Source organism: Cavia porcellus, unplaced genomic scaffold (genome assembly GCF_034190915.1).
Source record: "Cavia porcellus strain 051 isolate PalLab524CR breed Dunkin Hartley unplaced genomic scaffold, mCavPor4.1 scaffold_26, whole genome shotgun sequence".
Classification (NCBI taxonomy): Eukaryota; Metazoa; Chordata; class Mammalia; order Rodentia; family Caviidae; genus Cavia; species Cavia porcellus.
The window spans coordinates 14333996-14354768 of NW_026947509.1; the positions used below are offsets into that span (position 1 = coordinate 14333996).

Sequence of the window (20773 nt, forward strand, 5' to 3'; positions counted from 1 at the left end):
AAATAAGGTAAAAAATAAACTGGTTACGTTACCCCATTTAGGCTGCCTAAATCTTTCACCAAATGCTCATCCGTAGAGGCATCGTAATTGATTACAGCATGTTGCTTATCCACACTGCGAGACTGAAAGGAATTTTAAAAATTTAATTAATATAAGAAAATGGTACAATAAACGCTAAACAAAAGATTTTTGCTTGTGGAAAATACAAGGCAAGAAAAAAGCAAAGTAAAAATAGATTAAATTAGATTTATACTGTGCAACTATACAACACAAACTTGGCATCATTCTGCAAACAGGACAGTAGCCAAATTTTTCAAATATTCCTCTGCTAAGTTGCTGAATGTATCAAGTTACAAATTTTAACTTTTTTGAAACTAGGTATATCTTATTATAAAAAAGTACCTTGTATATTTTCTTCTTTCAATAATGAAAATTATTAACATAAATTATATAAAGAATCCAAAAACTTAAAAGGAAAAAGGACATAATATAGCATGTTTCTAAATAAAATTTTCTTCACTGAAAATCCAAGTTAAAATTGAAATTGAAAGGTGACATACAAGAAAGTCACAAAAAATGAACTACTGACACACTATACGTTTTATACTTACTATAGGAATTATTGACAATTTTAAAAAAAGGAATTACTAACCTACCAAAAAAAATTTACTGACACTATAGTATACACACACTTCAGAACTTTGTAAGTTGTTTAGAAACAAAAAACCCTTCTTAATGAACAATGAAACTATAAAAACTGATACAACAAAGAATGACTAGTCAAAAGAAGAAAGAATATGCAAACCACTGAATTTGAACTCAACTATTTATTATAGGATAACTGCAAACCTTTGTATATTAAAAGCAAAGGTGATAACAAAATGGAAGATGTCGCTTCCAGTTTGCAGTGCAAAATGTAAAAAATTTGTAAGTCATTTCTTCCACTTTCACAGTAAGAAAAATGTTAAACTAAACATCTATAACTCTGACTGGGAATGGTGTCATGCACAACTCAGGAAGCTGAAGATGGAATGATTATGAATTCGAGTTTGAGATCAGACTAAGCAACATATCAAAACCCTAACATCAAACAAACAAAATTCCAGATCATCTTAATTCTAGCAGAGCCCAAACTGCCACTCTAAGGACAGACAGACAAGCAAATAAAAAGAACACTGGAATCACCAACTAGAATAAACTTAAACGTTAAAAGATTTGATAGACTGGAGTGTGGACCACCTTGAGGTATACAACACTCAGGGGCACAGCCTTAGGAAAGCCGTCACTCCTTCATGAGTCTCAGCTCCACGGGCTCTGTGAAGGTCCCAATGTGGAAAAAAATGCTTCCACCATGGTGACAGGAAAAGTAGAGAAACACTCCCAGAGCATTCTGTTCTGCTAATTAATTAATTGCTAATTAATTAACTGCTTACTCACCAAAGCCTAACCAACATAGATTTCACCAGACCCTAGCCCACACGAGAGAACAAAAACTCCTGTCCCTTCTAGACTTCCTGTTTCACTTAAATGTGTAGAGCAGAAAAAAGGTCACAACTTAACTAAAAGACTGAAAACTAGTGATAGCACAATAGGATGTGTTGCCTCTCTATCACCACGTGCACAGAGATTTAAACACACACACACGTATGACAACAAGAACTGCAGAGCTCAAACTCTATGTAAGGAGTTTCTAGGAAAATCTAAATAGAAGCAAACAGTAACGCTAAAAAAAATGCTAGCGACACCTCAACTATAAAAAGTACAGTCTAATTCCTAGCCAGGAAAGCAACAGATTAAAAGATCAGATACAAACCCTATTAGAAATGATAACCATTACATATCAGTACCACTTAGAATTAAAATTGCCTTCTCCAACTGGCATAACATTCCATGTGAAAAAGTTTTATCCCTTCTTCCCTAATACAAAGCTGTGAATTAAACTATCCTTAGAAAGAGATAATATATTACCTAAAGCAATCTGCCTATAAAACCTACACATTCATTATGCATGCTTGTTCCTGAAAGTTTGAAAGGTAATTTTGGGGTCTGGCTTTCTCTGAAATCTCAGTTTCTCTAGAACAATTTACTTATTTCAGTATTAAATGGAATACTACAAATAGCACTTTTACTGCCACTTCTCTATAGCTGATCTGAAAAATCATCTATTGTGGCAAATGACAACTAATTGTGACACTGGACCCAAGCCCTTTCGTGGAGCTGTAAAATGCCCAGGCTAGGCCTGAGCTTGCCATCCTCCTGTGTCAGTCTCCCAGAGTGCGGGGTGACAGGCAAGCAACCACCACCCCTGCTAACAAGTCACAGCTTTAAAGTATGTAAAATGAAATCTCCTATTTAAGAATAAACTTCTCCATTCTGAGCTCTCGTTTTTCAAAATATAGTAAGTCTAAGAAGTTATTTTTAGACGATTTGAGGGTAAAATTAAACAGAAAAAGAGTCAGAAAATTTTCAAGTCTGAACAGTGTTGTTCTCGGAAGAAGTAGAACAATACATATTTTATGCTAATTCCAAGATCTGAGCAGACACAGAGAAAGCTGACACAATTACCTGAAGCATGAGCTCACAGTCATCTCTTCCAACAAAAATCATTTCTCGTGGCAGCCTGTGGCGAGTGCCTCCACTGCTCACCAAAAACCAGGATGTTAAGCTCATTTTCTGCTTCGCTTCTAAGTCTCTGGCAAAGCTACGTCATCCTGCAGAGAAAAAAAAAACAAAACACAAATTCAGATATTTTTAGTGCCTCCTCACCAAAGCCTGTAGGTAAACTAAGAATAGAACTAACATCCCCATCAATACTTACAACTAACATTGCCCAAATTTTACCAGTGAAGTATGGCACAAACCCACTGAGAAGTCAAACTGAAAAAACGAAGAGATGAAGCCAGGTCTAATGGTTAGTGCCTGTAGTTCCAACTAGTTGGGAGAATGAGTGACAAGGACTAGTTGGGCCCAGCCCAGGAGTTTCAAAACATCCGGGGCAGCATAGCAAGATCTTTCTCTTTAAAGAGGAGGAAGATGAAGAGGAATGAAGGGAAGGAAGAGGAACAGGGGAAGCAGAAGAGTAAGAGAATTAATAGATATGTGGCCAACTAGTGAACAATACAGGCCTCTAGAAGAGCTCACAAATGTCTAGAATCCTCAAGGAGATGCCAACATTAATATGATCTGAATATAAAAAATAAAAATATTACACAAATAAATGCCTTAGCTTATCAATGGTTTGAGAGACGAAGCTAAAAATGTGTATTATCCAATTATGAATTATAGAGGCAAAGAAATTGCTTGTTTTCCAAGTATAGAACAAGTGAGTGCAGTATAAATTGTTCTTTTCTCACATGTATTTTATCTTCATAATATATTTGTTTCTTACAGTAAACATTCTTTTTTTTTTTCAGTACTTGGAATTAAATTCAGGATCTCTTATTTGTGAGGTGTGCACTGTGCACTGAGCTATATTCCCTGCCCACAGCAACCATTCTTAAGTTTTTTCTTAGGCTGTTCTTATGCTCTTAAATATTTGTTTACATGAGTTACTTATAATATTTATGATATTAAAAACAAAGAAATTGGTATTTAATTTACTTAAAATAACAATAAAAGCAATTTATAAATTTACTGTGTCTATGAAAACCTGTTATTTTCCAAAACAAAAACAATTATGAGAAAAATAGCACTATTTTAATTTTGTAAATCTTTTTAATGTCTTGCTTAATATAAGATGAAGCTTTGCATTCATTCCATTAACATACATTGTTTAACTTGAAATACAAAGAGCCAGGTGTGGTGGCATACAAGGCCGGCCTAGACTGCATAGTGAGGCTCTGTGTGGAAAGACCAAAAAAAAAAAAAAAACAGGGAAAGAGAGAGAGAGGGAGAGAAGGGAACTTTTGTTTCACAGAAATAATTGGGGAAAGGGAAGTATGTTTTAAGTCTTTTCAATAATTACAATTTTCTTGTATACTACATCAAAATTTTGTTAAATGGTAAGTTTCTTGAAGATTATTTATAACATAAAACCTGAATCTTCTTCTTTTTTTTTTTTTGTCTTTTTCTTTTTTATCGGTAACGGGGATTGAACTCACGACTACCTGCTTGCCAAGGCAGGCGCTTATGCCGCTGAGCTAAATCCCCAGCCCCAAAACCTGAATCTTAATCATAGTCATTCACACTACATTACATGAAAATCTATCTTCCAATTTGATGAGAATCTAGTATCATACACTGGCCCTTTGGAAAATATTGTTTTATAGAGCTGTGCAGATCTTCCAAATACCGGCATGTTTCACTGATACTACTTTTAAAACTCATTCATTACTATCAGCACCCATCTCTAGAAGTATTTAAATATTAGGCAACTATTAAGCTCACAGTGAAAGATTTGCTAAAATTTTAATTTCCTCTTTCTCAAATCTTATAACTGTTTTTTAAAAAAGTCATGTCATTTTTTTCCCTTGAGGCTTATTGTGTCCGACAAATACCTGAGTCTACACAACTTCATAATTCTTCTGTCAATAACTGTTTGAAATAAAAATGCATTTTATGAAACCAAATGTATGGCAAATTCAGCTCCCAAGTTACACAGTGACAGAACATGTTTTCCCATGATACTCTGGAATACCATATAAGTATTTTACTTATACAACCATCTAGCTACAAAGAATTTTTTTAAAACTGACTCAAAGGCAAGTTTTAATATGCTTCACACTTACCACTTCATCAAAGACATTTTTAAGTAAAATGAGATTTTTAATTTTTTTCTTAACTGCAAATGTGTAGCCATAATGAGTTCTACTACTAGTAGTAGTATTACTACTACTGGTATCACTGCCTTGATCTATGCTAATAAGCCAGCAACTTTACCACAAATATTTTTATGCTGTGAAAGAAAATGCCAATACAACAGAACAAGGTAAACAAAAAGTTTTGATGCTATTATAAAAAAGGCTTTGATTCCTTGAATTCTTGAAAGGGTCTTGAGGATTTCCAGAAGTATGCGGATTGCAAGCTTTGAGAATCATTATTCTAGAGAATGTGGCTTTCACCTCTAAGGGAAGACAGACCGAGTCCGAATCTGAGCTCTACTACTTTTATTCTACACAACCTTGAAAAGCTATTTGTCTTATATGCCTTAGTTTCCTCTTCTATAAAATGAGAAAAATGATAGCATCTACTCAAGTTTTGCCTAAGGAATCAAAAGAATAACAGTTTTAAGTATTCTCCCCAGCATTTGTGATGCACTTTGAGAAGTAAACTACAGTAGAATGAACTATTTTCTACAATAAGAAGCTATCTAAATATTAAAGCAAAGTCCTATAAAAAGTAGAACTTCATATTATAATAAAATTCTATGTATTATAAATCTACATATACATGATACACATTTCACCAAAAGAAGCATATAATTGTATGAAAATCAAGTCTTAACTCCCTTCTCACTTTATTCAATTAATACGGTCAACTTATATGGATTACTGTCTCCCATTTACCCAATTCCTTAATGCAGATGTCATTAGCCAGCAACCCATTTTCTGTTAATTGGTTTTTAGCATTTATTTCTCTGAATAAGAATATATTCTTACTGTGAAACACAACAAAGAATCAAAATTTTATCACAAAAAAACCTTTAATTTGCATTTGGCATGTACAAAGAAGAAAAATTTTAAAATACTATATAAGTAAGTAGGTCAATAGGCTAGTTGGTCATATTTATTCAATAAAACTGAAAAAAACCCCAAAAATATGTTAAAAGAAAATGGCTAGCCAACATGAAAAAAGACTTCTATAGCTAAAATTACAAAAGACTAAAGAAAGAAATTGAAAAGACAGAAAAAAAATTGAAAGACCACAGTTCAGCACAACTAATATTATGAAAATGGACAAATTAAGTAAACAATCTACAGATTCAATACGACCCTTATTAAAAATTCTTCATAAAACTAGAAAATATAATCCTAAAATCACATGGAAACATAAAAGACACAGAATAGCCCAAGCAGCCATGACCAAAATAAATAACTAGAACAACATAGTATTTTTAATTATAGTGTAATTCCTACAGCAAAAACAATATGGGATAGCACAGAAACATATAGACTCATAAAATAGAACAGAAAACACCAGAGCAAATTGAAGATCCTTCAGTCATCTGAGTTCTCACAAAGGGACAAAACCATGTTACAAAAGACAGTCCTCTCTATAACAAATGGTGCTGGGAAAACTATATTCATTTGTTCAAAATTTACCTTGGCTCCCCCCAGTATTGAAACTGTATCAAAATGGGTCAATGACCTTGATATACAGTAAAATCATAAACTTTGAAATTGCTGAATGAAAACTGAGAGGAAACAACTTGGAAGTTATGGGAACATGCAAAGAGTACCTGAGTTAAGACCACAATAGCACAGCAAATAGTATCAAACATCAACAAATGAGACATGCAAATTAAACTGATGGAGTAAAATGACAAATGTAAGAGAATGTTTCGTAGTTAGTCATCTGATAGAGGATTAATATAAAACTTAAGAGAAAAAAGAAACTCTTCTGTGTTGTCTGTGCAAATGTAAACTAGTATAATCACAATTATGGAAATCAGTATGGATTGGAGAGTCTTCAAAAATTTTAAAAATAGCTCAACCAACAGGTAGCTAGAATAGAACAGAAAATTCTCAAAAGAAAAACAAATAGCCAATAAGTACGTGCAAAAAAACACAACAACAAAAATGACCCAATCAAAAAATGCAAACGGAATAAACACTTTTGAAAAGAAGAAGTATAGGTGATAATAACATGAAAAAATGCTTATCTTTAGCTCCCAATGAAATTTTAAAAAAATTCTGAAATTTCATCTTATCCCAGTCAAAATGGCTCTTAACAACACAAAAAACATCAAATGCTGGCTCTAGGTTTTGGTGCAAATGTAACTACAACCACAATGGAAATGTACGGAGATTCTTCGAAAACAAAGAGTAGAAATTCTATTTGACCCAACTGTACCTCTCCCTGAGTATAATTTACAAAGTGTTAAAGACATTTTACTAGTAATACATGCATACTCACAACAGCGCAATTCACAAGGTGGAATAAAATAATAAACTTACCTCAAAATTGTTATTTGAACCTTCAATAAAGGTTATAAACGGAAGTGAACTTAATAAACCACTACATAAATTAACATAGGTTTGTACAACTTGTACCACTGTCGTTTTACCCTATCATACCCAGTATCTAGAATTTTAAAAAAATGAAGTATATAAATGCTGTATTCTTATTTCACATCTTTATTCTTACTGAATTCCTAATAGAAAATATCCTTCACAATGAAAGACTCCAGTCTTTTGAAGCCATGTCTTTCTGAAAATGACAGAAGTATTTAAGACTGCATTTCAGCTAAGGACTAAACATTAAATAAGATGCCAGTCATGTTATAAAAGCAAATACACACAATTTTCTGTAACCTTTTATTTGTAACAGCATCTTTGGCCACTAAATACCAGACATTATTCTAGGAACTCATACACATGAGAAGAATATTTATATGTAAATATGTTGAAGCATATAGTTGAAACTACAAAAATTCTGTAAGTTATGGGAAATTAAAATAAACATATACCACTTATACAAGATGACTAATTTTATAGGGTATTATAAATTGAATTCAGTTTTTCTTAATTCACAAGTTCTACACACTTAAATTTTAGGGAGAGAATAAAAAAGACAAGAAATTCTTACTCTGAAAGCAGTAAGAATAGTCAAAAAAAATGGGTAAGATAATTTCAGTAACATTTGGAAGGAAAAAACAAAAAGTATGATGCAACAGTTGTAGGGTGGTGCTCCTTAGGCTGGGTGGTCAAAGGAAAATCTCTGGAAAAACAACACTGGCTTAAAACAGTTTCACCTCTGTTGTGTAATTAATTTGATCTAGGACAGGTAATGACATATACTTTTGGGAGACAGTTATGTACTTAAATCCCCACCTTCATTTTTACAGTTACTCCAAAACAAAATAAATCCACATCTGTGCTATTTTTGGATTCTTACCAAGATACTTACTCCCCGCTCATATGAACAAACTCAGAACTGGGAAAATTTTTGCTCATATACTTATCATTATTTTGGAATGAGTACTCTGTATTTTACATTCATTATCTGCCACACATATAATGAATTTTTTACATGCATAATGAATTCTACAAAGCAGTTACAATAAATATGTATCAAAACTAAATATAATTTAGAATTTAAACCTGAAATAGCATTAAAATTAAAAGAAAGTTCCCTTACAAACAAGTGAAAATGGCATTCCAAACTTCAAGCCTCTTACTCCATATCTTATTTCATTATATCTATTCAAAAGAAGACTTGGATTTGGTAAGAAAAGCTAGCAATTTAATAAAACCCTCCTTCATAAAATTCATTTTTATAAATGTTTAAAATATCTAAAACATGCTGTATTTTCACACAAACTAGGCACTAAAAGTTATCAAGTTTTCTCTGCTAGTTTACGAACAATGTAGTCTGACTTGCTTTTGTAGGAACTGTACAATTCCTGGTAAAACATAATTCTCTTGTTTTACACAACAAATCAATTAAGCTTAGATTTGAACATGTATTAAGTTACTGTCTGTGCAGTAACTGTTGTCAGTTGTTAATTCACATTCTTCCATTTAACTCCTAAAACAAGCATGTGACAAATATTTTTTCCTTAAAAAACTGAAGTTAAAGGTCACAAACCTAGGATTACTAAACAAAAATCATCAATATTCAAATCTAAGACTTTTTTTATTTTTTATTTTTTTGTCTTTTTCCTTTTTATCGGTACCGGGGATCGAACTCACGACCGCCTGCTTTCAAGGCAGGTGCCCATGCCGATGAGCCAAATCCCCAGTCCCAAATCTAAGACTTTAGATAATATGAGTTAGACTTTTTTCCACAACCACTATCTCCTCTTTTTCTTAACTATATCTTAAAACAAGGGAGATGATACTGTTGCAGACAGCCGAGTTACTTAGAAATATTATAGGCAATGAGACAGGGCTAGGTCCTCAAAGGAGCCAGTGTATAAGCTCAGATACCTGGCTGGGGGGGAGGGGCTCTGGGGGCGGAGGCAGACACCTCCTGCTGTGGGACAGGCCTCAAGACAAAAAGACCAAACAAATGCATCCATATCCTGAGGACTGATATTGTAAATAGTTCCCTATCACCCTGAGGAAGCCTGGAGTCACCATCCCTTTCCCTAGGGAAGAGCCACTGCTCCTTAAGAATGCCCGCTTTCTACTGGACTGGCTTCCCCATTTGTCCTTAATGTATTTAATTTTACCTGAACTATTAATCTTACTGGCTAACTGTAGTTATATCCCACCTTATCCCCTTCTGCTTCGTGGGTTCCCAGTCTTTACCCTACCTTGAACCCAGCTCGTCCTATGATTTTGCTCTATAAAAGTCCCTAGAAAAGACAGAGTCCTTGGCAACCTACTAGGGACCACTTCAGTCTCACAAATGGAAACTTTCTTTCTCTCAATAAATATATTCTATTCTTAACCTCCGTTGTTACTAAAATTCATTCTTCGATCTTAGAGACTATGAACTCGCGGACATAGGAGGTTGGGAGCGTCATTTCCCTATATCAATACCAGATGCATAGTCTCAGATTTAGCTGAGTTTGAGTACGACTGGTAAACAATGTATTTTTACCTAGGAACACGTTCTCTGAAACCATCTTTTTGAGCAATATGTACTGATAATTCATGCAAAATACAGTCTCATGACAATCACCTCTTGGCCACCTGTTTTGCCCCAAGCAGGCCCCAAGAATATGTAATTAAAACCAGAGACTAAAATCATCTGACCAATCTAGAGGAATGAAGAAAATTTAGCAAATGAGGGTACAGCATAAATCAAAAACCTAGACTCTAAATGAAATGTAAATTACATTTAGGGTCAATTAACACTTATGAACCATAAAAACTCTGTTAGGTCACAGGGCATCAGAGCAGGAATAAGCAGACAAAACTATCTCAAAGAATGTATTAAAACTTTGGGAGACAGTGACAATCAGAAGATAATAAAAGAGCATCAGTTAAGGATCTATAAAATCCTGAAATCCAATTGTTTTTAATATATTGTTCTTAGATCACTGTAACAACGTCTATTTCTACTTCTGTCTGCAATAGATTTTGAGCACATTACTACCTGATGTGCCATTTAAAAATGGCTCCTGTTGTTAATACCTTTTATCCACAATGTCTTTTTTTCTCATTCCTGAGACAAAATACTGGCCCAAAATTAAGGAAGGAAAGGTTTACTTACCTCAGTTTGTAGAGGTGTCAGTCTGTAATCAACTGGCTCCAAGGCAGGGTGGGTGTGGTACAGGGGCAACAGTTCATAGCTTGGAAGACAGCAAAAGCAATAGGAGCAAAGGGTATATGTCTGTATGTGTGTAAAGCAAGCCTCTTAGGACCCTGATATGATAGGAAGACTGGGGCCAGCATAGCACTCACACCATCTTCCTGACCTCCTCTTACAAAGGCTAAGGATAAGGGCTGGGGATTTAGCTCAGTGGCATAAGTGCCTGCCTGGCAACTGCGAGATCCTGAGTTTGATTCTTGGTACCCTGTACCACAAAAAAAACAAAAACAAAAACAAAACAACCAAGGCTGAGGATGTTTACAAAATTAGGCTCCTGGCCCCCTACCTATTTAAGCTTCTAAACTTCTCAAGTTGACAAACATAGCAGGCATAAACAGTTGGCCTGTGGCATGTCCTCTATACCCTATTGTGCAGAACTCTGAGTCATTTATTTACACTTGTAGGCTTCTCAAATTGACACAATGTATCAACCGTCACAACTATACATTAACTTTGAGAATTGGGTATAAACGATTTCCATCACATCAGTTAATACATGAAAACTGAAATGGAATTTCAAAGAGAATTATACGATATTTATATACGATATTTAAAGTCTCAGAACATGTTTTAAGCAAGAATGCATCTTTGGGGCTGGAGATTTAGCTCAGCAGCATAAGTGCCTGCCTTGCAAGCAGGCGGTCGTGAGTTCAATCCCTGGTACCGATAAAAATGAAAAAGACAAAAAAAAACCAAAACAAACAAACAAACAAAAAAGAGTGCATCTTCTGTATGTATCTCCAATGCAGTTTACTGTATAATGTTGTTAACTGCAAGAGTTGTCACTATAAGCAAGATGTGTGCATGGAACACGCAGTTGTCATATGTGAACACTGCAAGCTTATGTTTGTGGTACAGTTCTATCAGTATTTTCATTGTGGTTCATACTGTAATTTGTTCTTTCAGGTTTTATAAGGAAGTACAAAACTGATGTGAAAATGTTGATGTCTAAACCCACAACACATTGAAAATTTATTAATTTATTTTATTGGCATTTACATTTCTGTTAACTAGACTCTGTATAGTGAAGTAAGAATCTCCTGAAATAACAGCAAGACACCACTGAGATGTCAACTATGCCCTACAAACAGGCCAGGAAAATAAAAGGTGTGTTGTCAGTATAAGCAATGCATACAAATGGAATGTGCTGCTGTCCGGTGTACAGACTGCTGAGAATGTGGTAACTGAAGCACATTATTATTTTTGTAGAGTGCTATTGGTATTTTCATTGTACTTCCTATAGAAATTCATCTCTGATGTTCTCTTTACAACTATTTACACCAAAAAAAAAAAAAAAAAAAAAAAAAAGGATCAGTCAATTTTTAGGTCCCCTGTCTGAGAGACAGCACAAATCATGGCAACCGTTCAAAACTGCCTTGATACTGCATAGCTCCTTCTTCCCAGAAGCCCCTATGGTTTCTCCCTCCCCAAAGTCTGTGCCAAGACTCAGACATGTAAAGGTTTACCCAATCCTCTGCACTCTCACAAAATAAATCAGCTCACATCAGTCCCAGAGCCCTACCCCCCATCAAAGCCTATTATCAGGCAGAACCTGCCCTTTGTCTGCAGGGCGAGCTGCCACAGCCTTCTCTGTGGTGACTCCTTCTGTGCCCCTCCTCATTAAACTCTTTTCTTATCTACTTGCCTCCTCTCTTTAATATTCTGCACTGCTCTAGATTGAGTACAAATCACTCAATCATCAATGTTGCATATTGTGATGCTTTTTTATAAACACTCAGTAATTAAAAATTCTATTTTTTTTTTTGTCTTTTTCATTTTTATCGGTACCAGGGATCGAACTCATGACCGGCTGCTTGCAAGGCAGGTGCTTATGCCACTGAGCTAAATCCCCAGCCCCAGTAATTAAAAATTCAATACTTTATTTTTGTGATTCTTTCATGTTAAGTACTCATTGTTTAATAAAACTCATAAAATTAAAATTAATAATTCATCAAAAGAAATATTCTAAAGACAGACTCATGTTTCTGTGCCTTATGACAAAATTAGGTCTTATGGTCCAGGAGCTAAAAGTAAGGAAAGTCTGGCATACACTATATAAGAACCCCAAGGACATTATGCTAAGTGAAATAAGCCATCACAAAAGTGGTATGATTTCACTTGTATATTTCAATACTTGAAATTATGAAGACAGGAAGTAAAATGCTAGTTGCCAAAGGTGAAGGAAGGGAGCAATGAGGAGTTGCTGCTTAATGGCTACAGAATTTGTTTTACACGAAGTGTTATGAAGACGAATCATGGTGATATAGTGCAACATCATGAATGTACAACTACTTAACCACACACTTAACACGGTTAAAAAGCAAATTTTAGGTTACATATATTTTACCTTAACATTTTTAATTGGTAAAAAATATTAGTAATTCAAGAACAATCATTAGGAAATAATACTCCAAGCTCAAATGAGTATGACCTATTTGTTTTCAAATGTTAATTTTCCAAAAACTTGTTTTCTGCAATTCTGCCTTTCTTTCCTGTCCAGCCCTGCTCTTTCTTCTCACCATCTCCATATGTCTGCCATACATATCACACACATCTGTTAAATTCCTGTGACTCTGCTACAGTCTGAATGAGGGTACCTCTTACAAAATTCATGTGGAAACTTAATCCCCCCGCAACAGTATTTAGAGATGTGGCTTTTGGAAGGGGGTGAAATGAGCTGTCTTAAAAAATGGTGGAGGTTAAAGAGAGCACTCTTTTGTCCTTTGTGCTCAAGAAGATACCTAGATGATGCCATCTCTGAGCGATGGGCCTGTATCATCAGACATTGAGCCTGCTAGAACCTTAATGGGCTTCCCAGGCTCTGGACTGTAAGAAATAAATTTCTACTGTTTTCACATTTCCAATTCTATGGTATTTTCTCCTAGCAATCTCTATCTTTACTGTATACTACACATAAACGTCAATTTCTTTGACTGTTACCCTTATTTCTTGGTGAGTCAATCGGCCATAAAAAGAAAACTAAAAAATAGCCTAAATTTTTTACATACACTTTTTTTTTTTTTTTTTTTGCCGGTACTGGGGATCGAACTCATGATCACCTGCTTGCAAGGCAGGTGCTTATGCCGCTGAGCTAAATCCCCAGCCCCTTACATACACTTTAAATAATAATCTTTGAAATTACATAAAGCAAACACTGATTTTTACAAATATGCGAAATGAGACACTAAGATCAAATGCCTTGTTCAGTGCCATGAGCTGGATAATAACAGTACCAAAGCCAGACTGGAGATCTGTCTTCGTATGCAAAATATCCTTTTATTTCACCATGCATTATGGTACATGCCTGTAAATCCAGTCGTATGGGAGTTTGAGGTAGGCTGATCACAAATTCAAGGCCAATGTGGGAAACCTAGTGATTTAGTAATACTGTCTCAAAACAAAAAATAAATCAGTTGGGGAAATAGCTCTGTCTGAAGTCCCTGGGTTCAATCCCCAGTACCATCAAAACAAAACAAACAACAAAAATAAAAACAAAAACAACTTAGTTTGTAACACACTGACACAAGTATACATCATTTTTGTCATATGCAATCTCTTATCTAGGAATAAAACTCTCAAGGTCACCTTAAACTAATGATTCTCACATACACCTTAGAAACACCTGTGAATACATTTTTAAAGAGTGTACATGTGGTCAAGAGTTAACTTTCAAGTGTTAAGAAGAAGCAAGTTGATTGCTTTTTTCAATTCTAGTCCAATCCAATCGGCTAAACTGACTATATATTACTAAGTAATCAGGAGAAAATTTTCAGGAAATTTTGTGAGTCATCTTTCTAATAAGGCTATTATACTATTATAACTTATTAATATCAAAAAATTCCACACAGCAACACAAATATCTATTAGTACTATTTGCTGCATGTTTCCTTAAGTTTCAGACACTGGCATAACTGTCAACTTGACTGGCTCGGGAACTGTCTCAGGGATTAGTAAAGCATGGGGCTGGGGATTTAGCTCAGCGGCATAGCGCTGCCTTGCAAGCAGGCAGTTGTTGAGTTTGATCCCTGGTACCGATAAAAAAAAAAAAAGGTTTTAAAAAGGATTAGTAAAGCACAGTTCAGGTGTATGAGGGGGAAGCAGAGGTGTGACTCTGAGTACTATATCTGGTCCTTGGTTGCTCTCTGCTGCTGCTCTTCTGCTGTGCTTTCTGACCATGGTAAGTAACTCTGTTCTACTACCCCCACCTCCTTCCACAATGTTTCTGTCTTGGAACCAGCTAACCACGAACTGAATCCTATGAATTGGTGAGCCAAATAAACCTCTCCTCCTTACAATTTTGGGTAGTTGGGTATTAAGTCCAGCAGTAGGAAAGCTGATTAATAATGGAATTGTATGAGGTGCATCTGATATTGAAATTAGTGTAAGTCAATAGTTTTCACTTAAACATCTAGATTTAGTACCTCAAGACTGGAATTCAATCATTACAAATTTGGATAGAGGAACGGGCACCTATTTTCTTTAAAATTTTGGATGTAAATTATGATGAGCATAGATTAAAAAGCGCTAACAATAAGATGCTTGAAATTCCATTTTCATTCTGTGGATAAGAAAGCTCAGTTTTAGAAAGATCTAAATGAAAAGAGAACTGTGGAAAATACTACTTATTCTGTATAAGGAACCTCTGAACATTAAGATGAAAAAGTCAATGAAGTGTGACTTTATATTATTTGGAAATATTACAGAATATGAATAGTGAGTTCTGAATCACAGATTCTATTCAATTCAGATCAAGTGCTCAAAACTACAGATTTTCTCCACATCAACACTACCAAACTAGAAAGTACAAAAGAGAAAAGGCAGGCTTTTTAATCAACTTAAAAGACAATGTTAACAACCCTGCCATTATGAAAATGCTATTATAATTGAAACAACTGGGTTATAGATTAAACACAGGACAAAAATGTTTCACATCAAAAATTCTTAATGTAAACTGAACTAATGGCTAAAATGTAAAATAAAAATATGTTGCAAGACTTTTTAAAGCTAATAATGAGCTTCCAGAGTTTTTTTTAAAACTTTATCATAAACATATATTTTCTAAACTTCCCACTGTATTCCTTCAAGTTGGATTGGACAGGCTGATAACATGAAAGGGTAGCAGTGTCATGAGTGGGTTCTAACTGTGAAGATTAAATAGAAGGAAATAGAAGAGATAATAGGTAGGGCAAAGAAAAAATAATGTGCTGATTTTAGCACGCAGCAACTACAGAAGGGATGTATGACTCAGCTTTCCCAACACTTCAGTAAAATACCTGACAGCCAAATCCTGAAGGGGAAAGGCTTACTTTGGCTCCTGGTTTCAGAAGGTTCAGTCTGTAGTTAGCTAGCTGTAAACTGGAACATCATGACAGAGGTGCCAGGAACAGCACCAGTGAGACATATACCCTCCAAAGGCATGTCCCTACCTCCAGCTGGAACCCACCTAATAGCACATTCAACTGCGGACATCAGTAGATTAATCCATAACACATATGATCTAGTCACCTTTCTAGGAGTTTCTTAATCTACTTGAGCTGACAATTATGCTTAACTGTAATAAGGGGCTACAAACACAGCTCCAGAACAAGAAGGGAAACGACAAGTCAGATATTAACACATTCCCATCTACTTTAACCCCTGGTGGTATGTACATGACAGTCCCATCAGTAGGTTGGGACAGAGCCATTAAATGACACAAGCAGTCCAATGGCAAGTCATGTGTATATGGCCTCACTGTGAATGTGTTAAAATTCTAGTGACTAAAATTCTACTGACCTCTGAGAGAGAAGTAAAAGAAATGGTTGTCAGACAGCATTCTTTGATAAAATATTCCTATCTCTCACTTTATGTATTTGAGGGACAGGGAATGTTAATTTGGAATTAACTTAACATCCTTGAGCAAAAAAAAGATGCCAGGTTCTATTAATGAACTATAAACACTATTCACAATAATCACTATATCTGCCTCTGCTGGCTACCAAACAGCCCCATTCCCTTGCTTCTAGGCCACACTCCCCAAATTTCCCAAGTTTGCTTTCCCCTTCATTTAACTGCGTTCTTTTTGCTCCTACCTCTTCAACTTACAAGTTGTGAAATCTTAATTCTTTACAATAAATCCTTAACAGTCTAAAATTTGTTATATGCCACTCAGAATCTGGGTAAAATTGTGTTCTCTCACTGCAACCAAAAGATCTTATTTTCACTGATAGCTAAACACAGAATTCTTCAAAAAAGGAATAGTGGAAAGTTGAGATTTTTTTAAAAACCATTCTTCTTTAATAATACACTGACCTCCACACAAACACACAAATAAAACAACACCCCTACACCAACGGAAGGGATAACTCAGTGCCATCATTGCCAACACTGTGAGCTAGCTCTTTATAGAAATGCAGAGTACACCACTATAGACAGAGTAAAAAACTTTTTCATTTTTAACTGTTGTGTGTTTTACATAGTAGGAGCTGTTGGGAAATAGTTTAACGGTGCTGTGGAAAACATTCAGAAAACTTAAAACTGAAACAATCAGCCCATAATTTAAGAATATTTTTCATACATGCTCACGCATACACATAAGCATAACTAACTACTCGTATCTGCAATTTATTTTGAAATACATCAAAATTTAACATGGACTGATAACAATAAGTGGCTAGATCCTCTACTAAAACAAAAATACTAAAGAACAAACAAGTTTACTAACTTCCTAGTCAACAAACTAGTATATAAATGTATGCGGTTTTTAAATTAACAAATTAAAAACATAAAAATCGTAAGTGGTAATTCAAAAAATTCACTGAAGGACTATAACTATAAATTTTTGACAATTTTCTTCTTTAGGTTAAAAGAATATAAACACATTTTTAAAATTTACATAACAACCCTAACTATAATTTGATCACAAATTCAAAAATCTCAACTAAGAAAATCACACAAAAAAGAAAACAACATGATTCAAATAGAAATTTAAATATACCTAAAAATACCATCAAAAGCTAGTAAAAGACAAAACATGTTCCAGTGTACTCGTTATCTTTGAAGTCAAACATCAATGTGTTCAATGCACTCTCAATCAAAACTTCAGAAAGGAAATTTTAAATGACTGATAAAATAATTTTAAAATACATTTGGAAAAAACCATAGATGAATAAATTCTAAAGTCAATGCAATGTACACATATAGGGAATCATCTGTTACTTTATAAACAAATATTGTGACTTACATTATAAAATCATAGTAATATGCATGCCAGAAAACAGGTAGATGGAATAAAAGAAATGATTCAGAAATATTACCTCATATTAAAAATCCATTTTAAATGGAGAAAGTAAAGAACCATGCAATAAATGAATTATACCAAGACCAAAGGCAATATATGCCTAAATGCATTTTAGATGAATTAATACATTGTATGCAGAAATTCTAAACACAAGAAAAATTGCATGTATTTAACAAAATTTTGTGCAGTATGATTACTTCATAAGGGAAAGGGAATGAGAAATTTGGCTATCTACACATCAACATTTTACTGAGCAAAAATAACATTTAAAAGGGAAATGATAATGTGTAAAAACATTTACAACATATATGACAAAAAAGTTGTTACGACCGTGATAAGCATTCCTTCAGAAAAAAATGAGAAAAAGGATCATACATAGGCCCATTCATGAAATCAACCAATCTCAGATTAAAAATAAAGGGGAAAAAAAGCATGCCTATGTAGGACATGTAGTTTTTCTTGTCAACATTCTCTTAACAACACTGTATGACAATTATTTACACAACATTTATATTTTATTAACTATTATAAATCTTACTAGAGATGATTTAAAGTATATAGGAGGATCCAAAAGTTGAAGCAGGAAGAGACTGTCACGAGTTCAAGGCCAGCCTGGTCTACACAGTGAGTTTAATAAAGTCAGTCTAAACTGCTAGCAGAAAGAAATTGAGAGAAAGTAAAACCTATTCCTACAGAGTCAGAATGAAAGTATTTTGTCACTTAGTCAATATATTTCTGCAAATCTAACAATGAGAAGGTAGTACCACCCTTGGTACAGTAAGTACCAATTAGTGCCACTGTGAAGATATGATTTCTTAAATAGTATTCAGGGAGTAAAGTGATGGATTAACTCCCTATCTATAAAAATTACTTCCTTGGCTTCTGCTGCACCACATTCTTTTAGTGTCTTCATACCCTGTTGGCCACATCTTTCAATCCTTTCCCATGGCTCTTTTTGTTAAGCTTTCAAAACCAGTGACACAGAATTTAAGCATCTTCAAATCTCTCCTCTTAATTCCTGGCCTGTATATATCCACTTGATATGGATGGCTAATAAATATTCCTAACTCTACATGTCTAAAGCTTTTGTAGCCTAGGTCACTCCAACTATTTAACACTCAACTCCTATGACCATACTTGCAACCCCTTCAGCCTACTTGTATTATCCATCAAACTGCCAGAGCCATTTAAAAGTGCAACCCAATTCTGTCATTTCCTTGCTCAAAACCCTCCCAAGAATCCCCACAGTATTTAAATCCATCAATAAACTCAATCCAATCTCAACTCCTCCCTACTCTTCACTGACCTCTAATTACACTGGCCTCCTTGTTCTCCAGATTTGTTCAATCTTTTCCTTCCTCAGAACCACAGTCCCTAACCAGAGTATTCTCAACCCAGATACCCACATAGCTTGCTTCCTTTCTTAATGCAAGTCTGCTAAATGTCTCTCTCTCAGAGACACCCCACCCACTTCAAAATAGCAGCCCTCTAGATATATATATATATATATATATATATATATATATATATATGGCTATCTCTTGAGTTAAAGAAGGAAGGAGGCTTACAAACACGTACTACTAGTACATGCTTATACTGTAAAAAATGACTTACTGGTTCAAAGAAAGTGATAAAACCGCACACAAAGAATGAGTGGAAGGAACTTTCAAATTACTTCTTTTGAAAACACTGAAAGAAGCTCCCAATACTGTTCCAACTAACTCTATTTTTTGTTGAACTTATTCTGAGTGCTTCCCAACTTTAAGTCCTTCCCAAATTTGAGCTCTTTCTAAATTCCAGGAACAGGGAGCCCTGTAGCTTACTGTGAGTGGAACTAAGGCTGACCCAAGGGAAACCAAGCATCTGAGGAGAACCAAAGTGCCTCCCTCAAGTGATACCTAACAACTTTCCAGGACTTGAAGAGCCAGACCTGAAATACTGGTCACCAATCACAGAGCAAGACTGTTCGAGGATGTATATTTTTTGGTCCTTCCTTTGTACTTCTACTATGTAATTCCAAAGCTCCTGTCAGTGCCCAAAGTCAGGGCACTGGTCCCCATTTCCTGTGTGGTCCCAATGAATTATAAATTCTTTTCTCACTTCACCACAACTCATCTCTCTGTGATTTGACAACTGAGGCAGCAGGTTACCAAATCTGGTGGGGATCCTGCCCTATCAGGTTTCTGGCTAGAATCCCAGCTTGACATGCACTGATTATTGAAACATTTGAAAGTTCTGGTCCCTTGCAATTTAAAACTATGATATTTAAGGGAGCCCTTCCATCATTCACTATCCCTTTATCTATGTTAACTCCTTCTTTTATTCTTAGTACAGGGAAATGAACCCAGGGCCTTTGCATTGAGGTACAACTCCAACCCTTTATATTTTTTGTTTCAAGACCAAATTGTAAAGACCAATTGCTAAATTGCTAAATTGTAAAGACTGCCCAGGCTAAGCTTAAACTCAGAATCTTTCTGCCTCAGCCTCCAAACGTGCTGGGATTATAGGCTTGTGCCACCAAAATGGATGACTAATTTCTTCATTTAAGTGTACATTTATTCATTTTACCCACCAAACTTATTCACTGCATAAATTTAAAATTACTTTACCCAATTCCTTTATTACTTAATATACCACTTTTCTCCTTAATAAAAACAAAGTATCCAAACAGTTTTCACTATTTGTCACCACCCCCTCCTCAGCATATTTTATGTAACACTTAGTCTATTTATAATTCTGCATGACTTTGTCCCTGGCTATATACACAGCCAGAATGCAGACATCAGAGGGCTGGTTTTTTAAATTTATAAATGTCAAAAAAGCCTGGAAGGGAAGCTAATTCCTTGGACAATGAAATTATGACTCAAGAAGATCTCAAAGGTTTCATGAGGTAAAATTTAATACAGAGTAAAGGTAAAATATTGCCTAACAAACATCAACCACATGTACATAAGAATGGAAAGATCTGGCTAACTGTAAAGATACTGCTTCATGTTGACATTTATCAATGGTTTCTACATGAACTTTCAAAAATCAAAATACAGAACTGCTAACTTTTTAGTGCTTAAGAAC

The 20773-nt window shown here is 34.8% G+C and overlaps 1 protein-coding gene across 9 annotated transcripts in view; it reads right to left on the reverse strand.

Moving 5' to 3' along the window:
- Cep170 (centrosomal protein 170) overlaps positions 1–20773 on the reverse strand; it is a 108146-nt gene that overhangs the window by 83055 nt on the left and 4318 nt on the right. For all 9 annotated transcript variants that reach the window (XM_063237544.1, XM_063237540.1, XM_063237539.1 and 6 more), the window contains exons 2-3: positions 2566–2711; positions 33–122 (exon numbers count right to left, since the gene is read on the reverse strand). In XM_063237544.1, the coding sequence (XP_063093614.1) occupies positions 33–122; positions 2566–2670 (195 nt within the window). In that variant the 5' untranslated portion in view covers positions 2671–2711. The remainder of the gene's footprint in view (positions 1–32; positions 123–2565; positions 2712–20773) is intronic.